The following is an 18,047-nucleotide window of genomic DNA, read 5'->3' as shown; positions in this document are numbered from 1 at the left end:
TGTATATTTGAATAAATAATAAACTATTCATTTACAAATATTTATGTGCTCTGAAAGCATTAGCCCCCGTTTTTTCCCCAATTTCTGTTTAATGGAGAGAAGATCTTTTCAACACATTTATAAACATAATAGTTTTAATAACTCATTTCTAATAACTGATTTGTTTAATATTTGCCCTAATGAAAGTACAAAATATTGGAGTAGATATTTTTCAAAACACTTCTTTACAGCTTAAAGTGACATTTAAAGGCTTAACTAGGTTAATTAGGTTAATTAGGCAGGTTAGGGTAATTAGGCAAGTTATTGCACAACGATGGTTGTTCTGTAGACTATCGAAAAAAAACATATAGCTTACAGGGGCTAATAATTCTGACCTTAAAATGGCTTTTAAAATTTTTTAAAACTGTCTTGCCGAAATAAAACAAGTAAGACTTTCTCCAGAATAAAAAATATTATCAGATATACTGTGAAAATTTCCTTGCTCTGTTAAACATCATTTGGGAAATATTAAAAAAAGAAGAAAAAAAAATCACAGGGGGGCTAATAATTTTGACTTCAGCTGTATATATTGATGAAGCCATAAAGGACCACTGAATCATAGGTATCTTCCCTTCCACCGTTGACTGAAATTAATCTGACAGCATTTGCTTTAATACTTTTTACCTCTCACCCTGTCCCTAAGCTTAATAGGATAATGACTAAATGCAAAATAAATAAGTAAATAAAATATTGTGCAAAACAGTTATATGCTACAATTTGCTATGGACATAAAAATTATAAACATGGGTAATGAGGATATGATGCCATAACAATGTACTGAAGTGGACAGTTTTACTAGTTAAAATTAATTAAAATTTTAACCTAGATGCATGTTATTTTGTAACATGAGTTAACAGAAGATATGTCATTGCATATTACGCATTCACAAACTTGTAATGTATGACTTTAAAAGCATTCTTCATTACTGTTGTGATAATAATATTCTGTCTCCCTCTAGAGGACAGTATGCTCACTTTCCCACGTTTATGAGTAAGCACAGTTAAAACCAGGGATTCTCAACTGGAGGCACAGCAAACTTTTATGGGCACTTTGAACATAAGTCACTTAAACTAAAGACCAAACATGCCTTAAAATGAAGTAAAACAGCTTAAGGTCACAGTTTATCTCTTTCAAGCTCTAAAATGTTTAATCAGTGCAACTTATTTGTTTCATGTTCAATCCATATAAATTTGCAAAAACTAATAAGTTAACTTAATTTCATCATGTTGTCCCAAAACAAATCGATTGTGTGGAAACCAGCATTTATTACCGTGAAGCTGTGAGTAACAGTATTTTAATAATAATAATTTTTAAAAAAATCATTGTTTATCAAATTATATTTTATCTTGTCAGATTTCACATACAGTATGCACAGAACATATAGTGCATCTCTTGAAGATCAGGTGTCTGTAAATAAGTCAGTAATCTAGAAACAGTAGTAGTAAAAATTTGAACTTTCAAAACTTTTTCTCTGTGTCACATGATGTCATGCCATTTCAATGCATGACTGCTGCAACACTTTAAAATAGAGCAGGGAAATTTCTAAAAGTAGCTTCACATGCAGTCCACTGTCTGGCACCATTGATTCAGGCCACGTTTTAGTTATTTTTTTTTTTTTCGTTTTATGTCTTCACTTTATCAAGCCTTTAATGTGGCTTCAAATTGAACGGCTTCCTTATCTGATGGTGCTAATTAACCCCTGTCCAAAACAGTGGCATTTAAAATGGCGCAGAGACTTAAAATCAATGGAAATGATTGTGTACACTACTACTTAAATCTCTAGAGGTTTTAAAGGGATAGTTCACCAAAAATGTACGAATTTTCTTACCCTCTACTTGATCAGAACTTGTTTGAGTTTTTTTTTCTTCTGCTGAACACAAAAGAAAATATTCTGAAGAATGTTGGAAAGCAACATCCATTGACTTCCATGTTTTTTGTTGTTGTTTTTGGACCTACTATAAACGTTAATGGCTATAGCTGTTCCCCACATTGCTCACAATACAGGGTGTCCGTGAGGTCTTAATAGTTTTAAATTGGTCTTAAGTTTCCTCTGTCCAAGTAAATCGGGCCAAGATCCATCGAATCACCAACAATCCATCTCAATTAAAAAAATAATAAAAGTTTTTTTATTGCAAAGAGATACACCAAATTCTCCAAATTAAAATTCCTAAACTAAAAACAGCTACACAATTACTCATGATAATAACAGCATCCTTTAGATCAGGGGGGTCCAAAGTCGGTCCTACAGGGCCAGTGTCCTGATAATTTTAGCTCCAACTTGCTTCAACACACCTGTCTGGAAGTTTCTAGTATACCTAGTAAGACCTTGATTAGCTGGTTCAGGTGTGTTTGATTACGGTTGGAACTAAACCCTCCAGGACCGAGCGTAGACACCCCTGCTTTACATCATCTTCCATCTACACAAAAACTATTTACAGAAGTAAGGGGGAGTGGACATAATGCTTATAAATAGACATGAAACTGAAGGTTTTATAACAGAAACACATAAGGTTTAATAGGAGTTATACAATCCATTTGGACCAAAAGCCAATAAATACTGCATATATTTTTGCTTATTTATGTTATTTTCTCTGTAATATACTTTTTTACTAATTTGGTTTTTCTGGCAAGCAAAAAACAATTCCATTGGCCCAACTGGTCTATTATCAAAAATCATTAATCCTTAAATTTCATTAATAATGGTCTTAAATATGAAAAAGTCTTAAATTTGACTTGCTGAAAGCTGCAGAAAACCTGCAATATAAAAGTTAATAATAAAAGTTTAGAACCACTTGAGTGTGAGGAAATGGCAAGGAATTGTTTACATTTTCTGCTTTACACATCTTTGGTGAGCTATCTCTTCAAGAATGTCTCTTATGTTTACCAAGGCTGCCTTTATTATATATATATATATATATATATATATATATATATATATATATATATATATATATATATATATATATATATATATATATATATATATAAGAAGTATTTAGAAATTTTGTGATTAATTATTCTAATTAGTTATGATGTTGTGGCATCACGGTGGCACACGGAGACTGGTTCCAGCCCTGACTGGGTCAGTTAGCATTTCTGTCTGGAGTTAGCATGTTCTCACCGTGTTGGCGTGGGTTTCATTCTGGGTGCTCCGGTTTCCCCCACAGTCCAAAGACATGCGCTACAGGTGTATTGAATAAACTAAATTGTCTGTAGTGTATGTGTGTGAATGCAAGAGTGTATGGGTGTTTCCCAGTGATGGGTTGCAGCTGGAAGGGCATCCACGGTGTAAAACAAATGCTGGATTAGGTTCATTTGGCCATAGCGATCCCTTAATAAAGGAACTAAGCCAAAAAGAAAATGAATGAATTTTCAATGCATCCAAAATGCGTTGTTTTTTGTTTGTTTGTTTTTTGATGGCAGCACACATCACATGATCTTTCAGAATAATTTCTAATATTTGAATTTGTTAATCAGGAAAGATTAATTTCTTATTGTGAAAGAAAATACATTAAAACAAAGGTTGAGAGAATGAAATATACATTTTTTAATCTAAATGTTTTGATTATTTTATTTTAATTGATACATTTTTACTTATTTTTGCTGTTTAATGAGTCCTTTGTAAACAAAAAATTACACTGTTGTGTCCTTAAACATTTAAATTGTCAGTGTATTTGTAAACAAAAGTACTTGAATGCTGCGTATTCATGATACGATGATTTGCTGTTAAACTTAATTATTGTTATACTGAATATCTTAACATAATTTCTAATTTGATGACTTTGTGACTCACCATATGTTGTCGGTCATACCACTTGAACAGCCACCTAGTCATAAATATGCATGAGTAAACAAGCTGACATTTTAGCTTGGACAGTTGCTGCTGCTCATCTGCAAAGAAAAGTGTCTTCGTTTCTCTCGCCCTGATTCACGTCTATACTGCTTACAGAAGCTTTCACATGCTACTAAATGGATGCTATTTTCTTTGCAGTCACTTTGACTCATTTTTACTTTTAGATTAGTTGATTTAGAAGTACAATATAAGTCTAAAATCCTGCTATCGTCTTGTGAATCTGCATGCTGTCAGTTTAGGCAGATTGGACTTCTTGGTCTGCAGCAATACTTCACTGCTGGTTTTATTGGTTGCAAGGCCCTGGGAAACAGCTGTGGCCATAAATGTTAGCTGTGCACAATTTGAGTAAGTTGTTTAGACACTAACAGTCACCATTAAATTAACATTCCTCTTTTTGATGGGGAAATTGGCTCGTTTTACAATAGGCATAGAGTTAAACAGTTGAGTTTTATCTTTTTTTGTATTTATTCAGCCTCAGGATCTGTCAGGGATACTTTTAGCTTAGCTTAGCATTGAATGTGGAATAGACATGGGCTAGCATGATGCTCAAGGGTAGGGTGTGGTTATGACTCCAGTAGGCACACACATTTGTGTGAGCTCCTGACGTCTTTCATTTAAAGTCCTGAATATCAGCCTTTTCACCGACAAGTTTTCAGCTTGTTTTATCAACTCTGTGTGGTAATTAAACAATCAAGATGCCATAAGTCAAAATTGCACAGGACGATGCTAGCAGCATTAGCTCATCTGATAGTGTACTCAGCTCATAGTACTGAACAACATTGACAGCTACACAGGAAATATGATCCCTAAAATGATTTTGTCATTTTTACACGACGCACAGATTTTTGTGTTTTTAAATTGTTGTTTTTATAAAATGTGGATGAAAAATGACACATCTTTAAGAACAACCTAAAATGTACAATATGTATATTTTTAAAGATTTTATAGTTAAAAATGAACTCACAATCTTGTCATTTATTTTAGTTCATGTTTTCCAAGTATGTAAAGCAAATGGCAAGTATCTTTTAGTTTTATTGGCTAAAGGAGATGTCATGTTACATTACTAAGATTTCATTTTATTGGTTAAATATCATTAGTGTCTTTAAAAATAGAATTTTCTTAGTGTCATTTATAAATGACGATGCCCTGTTGACCTTGTTCTTCAATGCGGAAGTGCACCCATTTTTGAAACTTCCGATTTTGTTGCCTATGGGAGAAATGACTAGAAATAATAAACGCCAGAAAACAGTCAAACTACTTGCTCTACAAAGAAATGTTTGCATGACTGTACAGACCAAGTAGAATAATATAATAAGAAAATATCAGTTTATTAAAATGAATGGAAGTGAATGAGACTGAAAGTCTCAAGCCAAAAAGGTTCTAATGGCTGCACCCGCTCATACATGAACAATAAAGTGAATAGAGGGTTAGGGAAAGACCACCTGTGACATCGCTTGCCAAGAGTCAGATGTGATTAAAAAATGATCGAAGGAGAAGTAACTATCACTAAGCTTGGTGGAGTACAAAGTGTGATTCATGATGTTAAAAAGGATGTGAAATATTTCTCTGGGCGCATAGATATGGCAGAGGCATACGTTGAAGATGCTGTTAACTCAGAAAAGGGCAAGTTGAAAGGAGCAACATGTCGCTCAAATTACTAAAAAGAGTTTGAATCATTTTAATGATGTTGCGTAACTAGATAACAGAGCTGCGTAATATCATTGCGCCTGCTGTAGTCAGGGTATGGCAGTAAAGTTCCTTAATTATTACGCCAGAATGAGAGTATAGTTCCTATTGGCCAAAAAAAAAAGCTATTTTTTGTTTTCTGTTAGTCTTAGCACATGGTGTGACGACAGAAGAGTCTTTAGCTTTAAATAGGAAAATTATCAAAACAATTTTTTAAATGAGATGCTAATGGACTAATCCAATTCAGTGATTTATAATAATCTAAGCTAAAGTACTCCTGCCAGACCCAGAGATCTGCTTGAATGGATTCAAAAGTGGTAAAACACAACTGTGTAACATAAAATGAGCCTATTTTCAAAAAAAGAGTTGTGTTCCTTTTAGCCTTGTGAAAGTCATCAATGGTTGTGTATCTGAACTTCTCTCTATGTTTGAAGAAACGTCCTCTACAGCCCTCTGTTGGAAAAGTCCAGTAAGACAAGTCTCTTTAACTGACTGTAGACGCTGGGTTTGCAGCTGTCCTTGGGGCGACACTTGAGCCTGTCATTTAGAGACACGACACCATTGCAAAAGCTCATCAGGCTGGACAGAAATGGATCAGCATTATAAATCATCCACCAGCCTGACAATTAATCCCTCCAAAATAATCCCCCTGGACTCAGCCGAACCTCACTTTGCCCTCTGATAGAGACCCTCCCCACATCCAAGCTTTTATATTTGATTATGCTTATTATATTTGGCAACATATTTCACGACTGGTTTGTTAAGATTCAAATCATTAGAAATATTTACATAGAAATATTTTTGCTTTTCTCTTGGTTTAATCCAGTATAAAACTCTTTTCTTTGCATGATTTGCTTTTACAGTGTTTAAACATTTTTATTCTTTTTCTTTTTTAGCTGAGGGAGTCTTTTAAAGATCTCAAAAAGAAATTCAACAATCTGAAATTCAACTACATGAAGAAAAACGAAAAGTCAAGAAACTTCAAGGCAGTGAAAAACCAGATCCAGCAAATTGAAATATACATTGAAAAGCTACAGGTAATGAAACTTATTAAATAATAAGTGCCTGTTTATAATTTTTTTATGGAGAATCTTACTTAATACTTAGATAATTATGCACACTGATACCTCAGGAAATTTTAATGTTTTGACAGTCTATTTCTAAAATGTTTTAGGTATTAAAGAAGAAGCTGCAGGCCTTCACTCTGAAAGTGTCCAGCAGCAGTGAGAGACATTTAATTGGCAACAGCCTCAGAGAGATTGAGGATCCCTTAAATGAGCTGCAGAGACAGGTGGGCGACTTTGACAGGGCAGTGGAGGAGTACAAACAAAACCTGGACATGAATGTCAAGCTCCAGCAGGCCTTAGAGGAGGTGAGGTTCACCAGGAACACATAATAAGATAATGCCGGCTACTAACACAATTCAGAAGCAATTTGAGGCTCGTTTTATAATCCAGTTGTGGAGTTTTTTATTGATTTATTGCATTAAACTTCTAATTTCAGTTTCTGCTTTCCTTTCTTTGTCAATGCTGTTAGATAAAGTAGAAAACAACATGATTATGATTGGCTTTCGCTTATGTATGACTTCAAAACAGCTATAAATAGTCTCTGAAAATAGTCTCTCCTCTCACCTTTCATTTTAAATGCAGTATCAGTTCTGGTGCGACGAGGCAAGCTCCACAATTGTGCGTGTGGGTAAATATTCTTCCCAGTGTAAGACTAAGGAAGCGGTCAGCTGTCTCTACAAACAGTTTGAAAAATTTGTGTGGCCCACAATCCCACAGCAAGAGGAGAGAATTAGCCAGATCACAGAGCTGGCAGTGCGGCTGCATGGTGAGAAACTGACAATACATTCTGATTGATTTCTCATTATCATTTCAATGAGGGCAATATGGAATAGTGGTCAACCTTTTTTTAATATACATTTCACACTGTTAGCAAACAATTAACTAAGATTTTTTAACTCCATAAACTACAAATTAGCTGCTTCTTGGGCTATAGTTGGGATAAGCATTGAGTTGGATTAGGGAATTGAAATAAATCATACTTTATAATTGCTCAAATACAGTTAATAGGCAGGTAATAAGCCAGTAGTGAATGGTGTGTGAGTTGGTACAGTACTTAAACTAAAGTGTTGCCGAAATAAGTGTTAAGAGACCCCAGAGTAGTTTTTATTTAATAGTTTTAACCCCTCATTCTTCAATACGTTCCTCTGGCCATTTCAAAACCCAGTAAACAAGAATTACATGCTCACTGAAAAGATGTGATGCATATCCAGTAACAATATATTTTTTAAACAGAGGAACAATATGACAATTCAAGTTTAACAACTAAATCAGACTATATTAGATAATATTACGATAAGTATCAAAATCATTCATGGTTTTACTTTTATACATTGTTTATTTTGTTTATGCAGGCACTGACGAAGGAAAGAAATACATGGAGAAAACAATCAACAAGCACCATGAAATTGTTGAATCAATAAAAGAGCTGTCTAATGGACTTCTTGACCTTGAAGCCAAACTTGAGGTGAAAACATCCAATTTAATTTATTTGCTCTGTGAGAGACTTTGTACAGTTCCAAAACTATGTAAAATATACTTGACATAACTTTTTATTGACTTTCTCTATAGTTGGAGACCTTGAAAGAGCCTTTAACACCGGAAGACAACAAAAAACGGGACACTATTGATACGGTAAACACCAATTACACTTTGACAATTGCAATCATGCTAAATCTATATTGTTTTACATTTTATATATTTTTATGATTACAAGTTAAATGTAAAATATATTCAAGACATCTTTTCATACTTTCATAACCTATTTGTTTTCAAGATTAATATTTATTAAAATCTCTTAATATATTTAAAACTTTAATATAATAATTTTGGTAACACTTTACAGAAAGGTTCATTAGTTAATGCATTTACTAACATGAACTAATCATGAACAACACTTGTACAGCATTTATTAATCATAATTGAACATTTACTAATGCATTATTAACATGCTTGTTTACATTAGTTAATGCGCCGTGAGTTAACATGAACTAACAATGAACAACTGTATTTTCATTAACTAACATGAACAAATACTGTAGTAAATGTATTGTTCATTGTTAGTTCATGTTAGTAAAGGGAAGTGCTTCAAAATTTACCCCTAAGAAATGGGACACCACTACAACTCCTGCACACATCATCATACTGTGTGTCATCGCGATCTCTTCCTTCATATGAAATCGAGGATTGCGACTGCTGTAGTTATTCCAGTTGCTTTTTTTTTTGTATTTATCTTTAGTAAATCACTGAAGGCAACAAATATGATGTTATCGTAATGATTTACGTAATGATGGTAACTGTACAGTGCATTTACACAGTGGCCATATTTATCTATGTAAACACAAGAAAACAACATTAACATAATACCAGACACTGTAAAAAGATTATTCCCAGGCACTAGACTTTTCTGACAGGCTATTCGAGTGTCAGTTGTGAAAGTACAGTATGTTGCGCGACTGCTATACAGGAGTTTTTATTAGGGATTATAGATAGCGAAATCTAGCGTTTTTTATTTTAGCATATTTTTTTTAAAAGTCTGATTGTAAAACACAAACGCCGTTATGATTGTATTAAAACTTATGCTTGTTTGTTCAAAAAATTTATAATAATGACAAAAAAAAATACTAATTTGTGCATCTCCTGACATCCGTGTGCAGCCATGCTGCCGTTGTGGCTGGTGTATTCTGGGAAATTTTCTTACCCCTTGATTTCGAGTGTTGTCCTGAAAAATCTCCAATTCAAGGGCTATCTAGCTCTTCCCCTTTGCCCTATGCCTTCAAGCTAAAGAGAATTGGGACATCACTACCCCATTCATATGAATGCGCAAAACGAGGGGTAGGGGTAAGGGGAAGTGCTAAGGGGTAGAACTGAAGTAGGGGCTAAATGCAATCAGTCTACAGAGACTTCCCAAGGCAAAGCAATAACTACCAGATTACAATGGTATAAATACAGCACTACAAAATACAAAAGAGAGAGATCGACTTAGAAAGTCACTTACCTGTTTAATAATGATTTGATCAGCTGTAGTTGAAAGATAATGCAGAGTTTTTCTCTCCTAAGGACTTATTATGTGCCATCTTGTGGCACTCAGTCGTTAATTTCTTTGCTCTGCATGCTGATGCCCACCAACGCACTGAATTTTAGAAATTGTTTAAAACAGACACTATCCTTATAAATAAACTGCGTAGTTGCAATCTAAACAACTATATTCCCAACTATAAGAAATGCCTTAAAAGTACATTATAAGTGGCTGACGGGTGCTGTTATTGCAGAATATCACACTGCTATCAGCCAATCAGATTCGAGAACCAGACAGAACTATTGTGTATATATTGTGCATATGTATTGTGTGTATATATATTACTGTTACTTTTTGTTTTACTTTTCAGTTGTAGTTAATATAAACATAAAACCAATTCAAAATGAATAGATAATTTAAATATATTTAAAATTACAAAATTACATTGATGTACTAAAAATGTTATGGTTTTAGTAAACTACAATAACCTTGGTTCACTGACAGAGATAAATGACACTTGCATACTCCAGTGTTAAATTTAACATAGCATTGACAAATCACAAGACAAGATCAAAAAACTGTAATAAGTTTCTTGAGGATACAACATATTAAAATTAGGTTTAAATCATTGCATTATTCAAGAAATTTTCACTTGAAATATTCAATAAATGCATTGTAAATCTACCATGCACATCTGAAAAGTAACCCGACCTCAAACCATGTTTCTTATTCTTTCTTTCTTTTTTGTTACCACTTCAGCCTGAACAAAAGGAAAGTGGACATACCCCTGAGATGACAGGTCCACACTGCACAAAAGAGATGCCTGATGGCAAGAGTCCAGAAACCAAGAAACCTCAACTCCGCAAAACACAACGCCAAGATCTGCCAGACAAACATCATCCAGAATATCAGAAAGTGTTGTCAGAGACTAGATCTTACACACAGGAGGCCTATTCCAAGACCAGCAAAGTGGAGAGCATCACCAGCAAATCTACCTTAGAGAAAAGAGAGGAAATGCACACATCCTTCTCTCACTCCCAAACCATTAATGTGAGCCGTTCCCCTGTAGAGCGAGAGAAGAAGAGTCACACTCTCATGCTAACAAAGAGGGACTCGCAAGAAACACCTCCACCACCACTTCCTCCTCCACGAGATGCAGGTCTTTCTCGCCCCAATATCATAAATATACAGAAAGAGTTGCAGGGTATGGAGAAACCTTGCCCTGTTCAGAAGACCAGCTCTGAGGACAAGTATCAGGCCTGTAATAGAAATCCCCCTTTACATTCATATTCCAAGGTAAGCCTGCTTTGATATTAGAGGCATTCTGTGAAACTGATCCCTGTTTTAAATATTAATAATTAAGAATGTGATCATACTAGGGCTGCAGAATAAATTGTAAATTATTCTGTTAATTAATCTTAACAGGCATGAATTTGAAAATAATGTACAAGTATTGTTCCTAATTAGTTCATGTTAGTAAGTACATTAGCTAATGAAATTGTCAAGTGTGACCAGTTATACTTATTTCAATAATAGAATATTCAATATCAATAATTTATTTATTATTGATTAATTAAATTTATTTTTGTGCCAAACATCTGTGGTTTGCATGCATATGTTATCCAAATTTGACAATTGAATGTCACCTTAACGTTATGTCTGCTTCTCCAGTAGGTTTGTTATTAGGTAGAACAGCCAAAGTGAACCTAGTGCCTCAAATCAGAGGGCTGAACATAAATACTAATGGTGGGAGCAGAGATGAGAGGAAAATGACAACAGCTAATGAGACAATTCATCGGGTTTTAAAATTTCTGCACCTTATTCTTTTAGCCTAAGTTAGAATTAATTGCATCATAAATATTTCTCTACTATCTGTTTACTTCAATATGATCATTACATAAATTAATCATTTTAAAATATAGCTATAAAAATAGCATTAAAAATAAATATTATATCATCACAACAAACTACAAAAATATTGCCTATTTCCCCAATGTTGTGCAGCCCTAAATCATTCAAATTAGAATTATTTCATCTTCATTTACAAGTAGCAGGGTATTTACAGCTACTGTGTATTTCTCTGTTCGCATCCTGTCCCTTTGTGCCCCCTGGCGGCATGGTCGCTAACTGCGGTTACACCTAAAAACGTTTTACTAATCTCTTTGTCCTGTGGCGGTGCCACACATGGCAGTAGTGGTGATTTTGAACTGTCACTCACTGTACATACATTCATACATACATTCACACATTCATACATTAATTCAGAAATAAATACATACAGAACGTTAGTGTGTCAAGATACTGGAATTCAATTCAAATCGGTACTGAAATTTAAAAATGTCCTTTTCCCGCTAAGATTTGAGTGTTGTTAAGTGTGTTCTTCAACAGCTCTGTTTTGCCATTGTGTTCACATGCTCAACAGAAATTACTTTTATATATGACTGAGGGGTAAATTAAACACATTTAATTAAAAATGGCATTAATTTTACTTTCTGAACTTATTAAAATGAAATCTCTCTCATTTTAATGGGAATTTTTTTTCCTTTTATTTATTTGCTATTTTTTACCCCTCTAGACTGCTTCCGCTCATCATTCTTTAGAAGATGACTTTTTGCCACATGGCACACCAGAGCCAGCAGCTCCTTTAGGAAGTCTACATGAGGGTGACTTCCATCCTGACCATCTCACAGAGGAATCACTTTCCAATGACGAATACGAATGCACTTCTCCAGATGACATCTCTTTGCCTCCTTTATCAGAGACCCCAGAATCCAACATTATCCAGTCCGAAAATGACTTTGATGATGGTTATTGTGTGAGCTCACACAGCCATCGCATAAACCAATATAGCCACCAGTCCCAATCCCATCACAGTGAAACCCTGCACCAGAGACAGCAGGATTGGATGTCAAGCCAGGCTGAAAGTTACCCATCACCCACCGCTGTCATGGGGACCAAATTTAGATCAGAATCGTCCTCCTTTGTACAAAGCCCTCTCACAGTCCCTGCTCCTAATCTTGTTTCAAACACCATCTCCACTATCTTAAAGAACAAATCTGGCAACCCACTGCCTTGCAGTGTCACTGAAACTCATTACTCAGTGCATGAGAGTCATACAGAGACACAAAAGTGTGTGCATGATTCCAGTTTGGGTCAGTCCATCGCCGATCGGGCTAGTAACACGCATGCAACCCCTACCCCATTAACCACAGAGTCGGATCTCTGCAAGCCCAAAGCCATTCGAGAAGAGATCAAGCGGGTGTCTTCTAAAAAAGTTATGGGCAAATTAGAAAGCGACCCAGGTCCAAACTTCTCCAAACCTTTGTCCAATGCCACGGTAATGGAGGGCTCTCCGGTGACCTTGGAGGTGGAAGTCACTGGATTTCCTGAGCCTACATTAACCTGGTGGGTAGCTTATAACAAACTTGACTAATAAATGTAAACATTCTTTGCTAATCGGCAGTGAGACTTGCTATATATTATATAATATAATATAATATAATATAATATAATATAATATAAAATAATATAATGTGCACAGCTTTTCAAGAATTTGGGGTCAGTCAAAATTTGTATTTTGTATTTTTCTACGAATTTCTTGGAAACAAAGAGTAATCTAAATAAAATCACATTGACAAGAAATAAAAATATTTTAATATTAATAATCAAATCAATTTTAATCCAGAATGTTGACTAAAACCTCATTATAGGAAATACATTTTAAACATAAACAAAAAAAATTAACAAAATAAATTAAAATGCATATTTGACAAATTACAAATAAATTACAAATTAATAGTTCTTATATATATATATATATATATATATATATATATATATATATATATATATATATATATATAATAGTTCGTATATATATATGAGCAATATCACACATAAACTGTTGTATGAATGCAATATCATCACACTTGTAGCAGTGCAATATGGCTGTACATCAGCACTGGTGGGAGACGTGCATTGCCTTAGTATCCCACCAGTCACAATATACAGCCATATCGCACTGCTACGAGTGTGATATTGCATTTATACAACAGTTTGACGGCATAATCGTGTAAATAATAAAGAAAATCAAACACTAGCCAACTACTTTCTTCCGCCGTTCATTCACATCTGCAGTTGACGTCAGAACAGCACCGTTGCTAATTTCACCAACGTCATTTTAGAGCTAGTATTTGAATGATTCTCTAGCGTAATGTCTAAAGTGATGACAAAACAGGTGATTTTGCTCACATTTTAAGATTATAAGACTGAACGGAATGAAATGCCATCCATCTACAGAAATTTCCCTGTATTTCTCTGTTGCAATTGGGAGATCACAATAATTAACCCTGAAAAAGCCAAAGCAAAGCAAACACTACCTGATTACTGTTGTTTTTGCGATAGAGAAAAATGCTAAACACATGCGGGAATTTCTTCTTTCTTTCTTTTTACTGAACTAGTCTGCAGTACCAAAAACAGGAGACTTTATAGAAACAAACAGATTGGGTTTATATAAAGTGCTATAAAAAGAGTGGCCAACACAAAAACCGCACATTCCTGATACGCGACTCCCATCTCACACTCCATACACTACAATTATATGTTATAAATACAGCTCTACAACATACAAAAGAGAGATCGACTTAAAAAACATTTACCAGTTTTATAATGATTTGATCAGCTATAGTTGGAAAATGGTGTTTTTTTCTGCTTTAAGGGCTTTTTATGTGGTCTCTGTCGCCATCTTTTGGATAGACGATGTCAACCATCTTTGCTCTGCTCAATGGCAGGCTAATGGCTGCTGATGTGCTGTCTCTCCGAAATTATAAATATTTAAAATAGACACTATCTTTATAAATAAACTGCATAGTTGCAATCTAAACAACTCCATTCTTGCCTAAAAAAGCCTCAAAGGTACATTATGTTGTCCAACAGCAGGAATATTTGTCAAGCTGTAGTGAGTTTATTGATCGCTGTCACTCTATACATACATACATTTCTACATCTAAATTAGTGGAAAATCCTCATTATACAAATCGTTGATCGACACTGCAGTTTTTAAAAACTAAATTCACAGGATTGTTGTTGTAGTTAAACACACATTTTTGTCTGTGCATGAAAGCAGAGCTGTTGAGAAAATATTTCAATATTTCATTTTAATTGTCCATTGTTTTTTCCACTGTCATGCATAAATTCCATTCATATACTAACTTCTTAATCCACATTTCCTTTAGCTAACCTTTCCATTGTATTTAACCTCAGTAGGACCTTTGACTTTAACATTTCCTCTAATTTCTCTCTTCCATTGTGTGTGTATTAATGTGCGCTTATTTTGCTGTGGTGTGATTGTGTGACATAATAATCCACTCTTTGTTTAGGTTCAAGAACGGACACAAACTGGCCAATGATGAGCATATAGAACTGTCCCATAAAGAAGGCAAGCATGCGTTGTTCATTCACAGCTCTGCAGTGAGAGACTCTGGCCAATATGTGGTTACTGCTTCAAACTCAGCCGGCACAGTGTCGTCCAGCTCCATGCTGCAGGTCAAAGGTAACGGCACTGACCTTGATGTCCTCAAACTGGACTGGCACACCTGCTTTGGCACCCTTTGCTTCTTCTTGTGGCTTCTCTATCTGCTGTTACTATAATGGACACTACCATTAACATAAGGAAAAACACATGGATGTTGGACTCTTTGCATCACAACCGCTAATGTGCACACAACTGACTGTGTGGGGTGGCTGCACAAAATAAAAGAGCACATGGGTAGTTGATATAAAATGTTTTTTTCTTTGTTGCTGTTGTTGTTCTTCTTCATCTAAAACTATTCTGGCAGCTTAGTAAGTATATTCTGATTTTAATGCATGCAGCTCTTATGATATTGTTTAAATATCTGTACAGTGCATCTGGAAAGTATTGATAGCGCTTCACTTTTTCCACATTTTTATGTTACAGCCTACCAAAATGGATTAAATGTATTTATTTCTTCAAAATTCTACACACAATAACCCATAATGACAATGTGAAAACATTTTTTATTAAAAATAAAAAGCTGAAAAATCACATGTACAGAAGTATTCACAGTCTTTGCTCGATACTTTGTTGATGTACCTTTGGCAGCAATTACAGCCTCAAGACTTTTTGAATATGATGCCACAAGCTTGGCATCAATTTTTGCCCATTCCTCTTTACAGTATCTCTCAAGTTCTATCAGGTTGAATGGAAGCGATGGTGTACAGCCATTTTTAGATCTCTCCAGAGATGTTCAATAGGATTTAGGTCTTGGCTCTCAAGGACATTCGCCGAGTTGTTGTGAAGCCACATTTTTTGGTGGTGTGCTTTGGGTCATTGTCCTGCTGGAAGATGAACCGTCATCCCAGTCTGAGGTCAAGAGTACTCTGAAGCAGGTTTTTTATTCAGGATGTCTCCGTACATTGCTGCATTTATCTTTCCCTCTATCCTAACTAGTCTTCCAGTTCCTGCTGCTGTAAAACATCCCCACAGCATGATGCTGCCACCACCATGCTTCACTGAAGGGATGGTATCAGCCTGGTGATGAGCAGTGCCTGGTATTCTCCAAACGTGATGCCTGGCATTCACTCCAAAGAGTTCAATTTGAGTCTCATCAGATTTTGTTTCATATGGTCTGAGAGTCCTTCAGATGTCTTTTGGCAAATTCCAGGCAGGGAGTGGCTTCCATCTGGCCACTCAACTACACAGATCAGATTGGTGGATTGCTGCACAGATAGTTGTCCTTCTGTAAGGTTCTCCTCTCTCCACAGAAGAACGCTGGAGCTCAGACAGTGTTATTGATCACCTCCCTGACTAAGGCCCTTCTCCCCGATCACTCAGCTTGGGTTGCCAGCCAGCTCTAGGAAGAGTCCTGGTGGTTCCAAACATCTTCCACTTACAGTTGATGGGAGACCACTGTGCTCATTGGAACTTTCAGAGCAGCAGAATTTTTTCTGTAACCTTCCCCAGCCTTGTGCCTCGAGACAATCCTGTCTCGGAGGTCTACAGACAATTCTTTGTCTTCATGCTTGGTTTGTGCTTTGACCTGCACTGTCAACCCTGGGACCTTATATAGACAGGTGTATGCCTTTTCAAATCATGTCCAATCAACTGAATTTACCCCAGGTGAACTCCAATTCAGCTGCTGAAACATCTCAAGAATGATCAGTGGAAACAGAATGTACCTGAGCTCAATTTAGAGCTTCATGGTAAAGGCTGTGAATACTTATGTACATGTGATCAAAATCTTTTTTTCACATTGTCATTATGGAGTAGTGTGTGTATAATCTTGAGCAAATATGTTAATTTAATCCATTTGGAATAAGGCTGTAACATTAAAAAAAAAAATGGAAAAAGTGAAGCGCTATTAATGCTTTCCGGATGCACTGTAGATATAAAAATGAAGTTGACACATCATGCCGTGCATTAATGTGGTTAAAATGGTGCTTTACAAAGGCGATCAGTCACAGGACCTCAATATACACTTTACTTTATACATTCATATGCATTTTAACCATAAAAAATATTGTTGTTGAGTGTTTTTTTATTGCTGATTCAACTACCCATAGATTTGTTCGTGAAGGTTATGAACACTGAAATCACTGTAACAATGTTTTGTGATAATTAACGTAGTTAATAAATTCGAGTTATTCTGTTTTTCCTATTATATTATGCAAGTAGCAACTGATCTGCATGCAGTTCTCTTTGTGATGGTAATGAAACCCTGGAATGCTCTCCAGTTATTTATAGTTGCAGTTCTGAAATAACATGTTCAGCATTTTACCATTAAACTATTTATTTTTAAAGAGTTTCTGCTTTAATAGTAGTAATTTGAAGAAATTCACTTCTGTTTCTTAAAGAAAATGTTGATGAAAAGTTCACCCAAAAATGAAAATATATCCACCCTCAAGTCCTTCCAAGTCTTCATGAGTTTCATTTTTATGTTAAACAAAAGAAGATATTGTGAATAAAGCTGAACAGAAACCATCAACATCCATGGTATGTAATAGATACTATGATAGTCAATGGTTACCGGTTTTCATCAAAGTATTCTTTCCTTAAAATAGCCTAAAAACGAAACTCAAACAGGTATGACAGAATTTAATTTTTGAGTGAAATATCCTTTCTAGTCCTCATTTATTCACTCATCTTTCCAAATTTGTTTGATTTTCTGGTCTAGATCGAAGACTTTTTAAAGATTTTTTGAGGACTTATACAGTAAATTGTGGATCTTTTACACAAGTGTCCTTTACTTTGGTGGCAGACAAATAAATAAATTGAGGCATTCCTAAAAAGTTGGGATATCACAATGTAAATTTGATGGTCCATTACTCAACCGTTTTTGTGTAAACAATATGTTATGTTTGGTTATAT

The 18,047-nt window shown here is 35.1% G+C and overlaps 1 protein-coding gene across 1 annotated transcript in view; it reads left to right on the top strand.

Moving 5' to 3' along the window:
- Window positions 1–17,481, top strand: part of LOC130235287 (coiled-coil domain-containing protein 141-like) — a 54,552-nt gene extending 37,071 nt beyond the window's left edge. The window contains exons 18-25 of the mRNA XM_056465827.1: window positions 6,475–6,615; window positions 6,753–6,950; window positions 7,228–7,411; window positions 7,998–8,110; window positions 8,215–8,277; window positions 10,421–10,957; window positions 12,237–13,066; window positions 15,040–17,481. Coding sequence (XP_056321802.1) covers window positions 6,475–6,615; window positions 6,753–6,950; window positions 7,228–7,411; window positions 7,998–8,110; window positions 8,215–8,277; window positions 10,421–10,957; window positions 12,237–13,066; window positions 15,040–15,310 — 2,337 coding nt within the window. The 3' untranslated portion in view covers window positions 15,311–17,481. The remainder of the gene's footprint in view (window positions 1–6,474; window positions 6,616–6,752; window positions 6,951–7,227; window positions 7,412–7,997; window positions 8,111–8,214; window positions 8,278–10,420; window positions 10,958–12,236; window positions 13,067–15,039) is intronic.
- Window positions 17,482–18,047: the final 566 nt, after the last annotated feature.

This window comes from Danio aesculapii, chromosome 9 (assembly GCF_903798145.1).
Source record: "Danio aesculapii chromosome 9, fDanAes4.1, whole genome shotgun sequence".
Lineage (NCBI taxonomy): Eukaryota > Metazoa > Chordata > Actinopteri > Cypriniformes > Danionidae > Danio > Danio aesculapii.
Note: the sequence above shows the minus strand (reverse complement) of the source record. Positions and strands in the feature narration are given on the sequence as shown.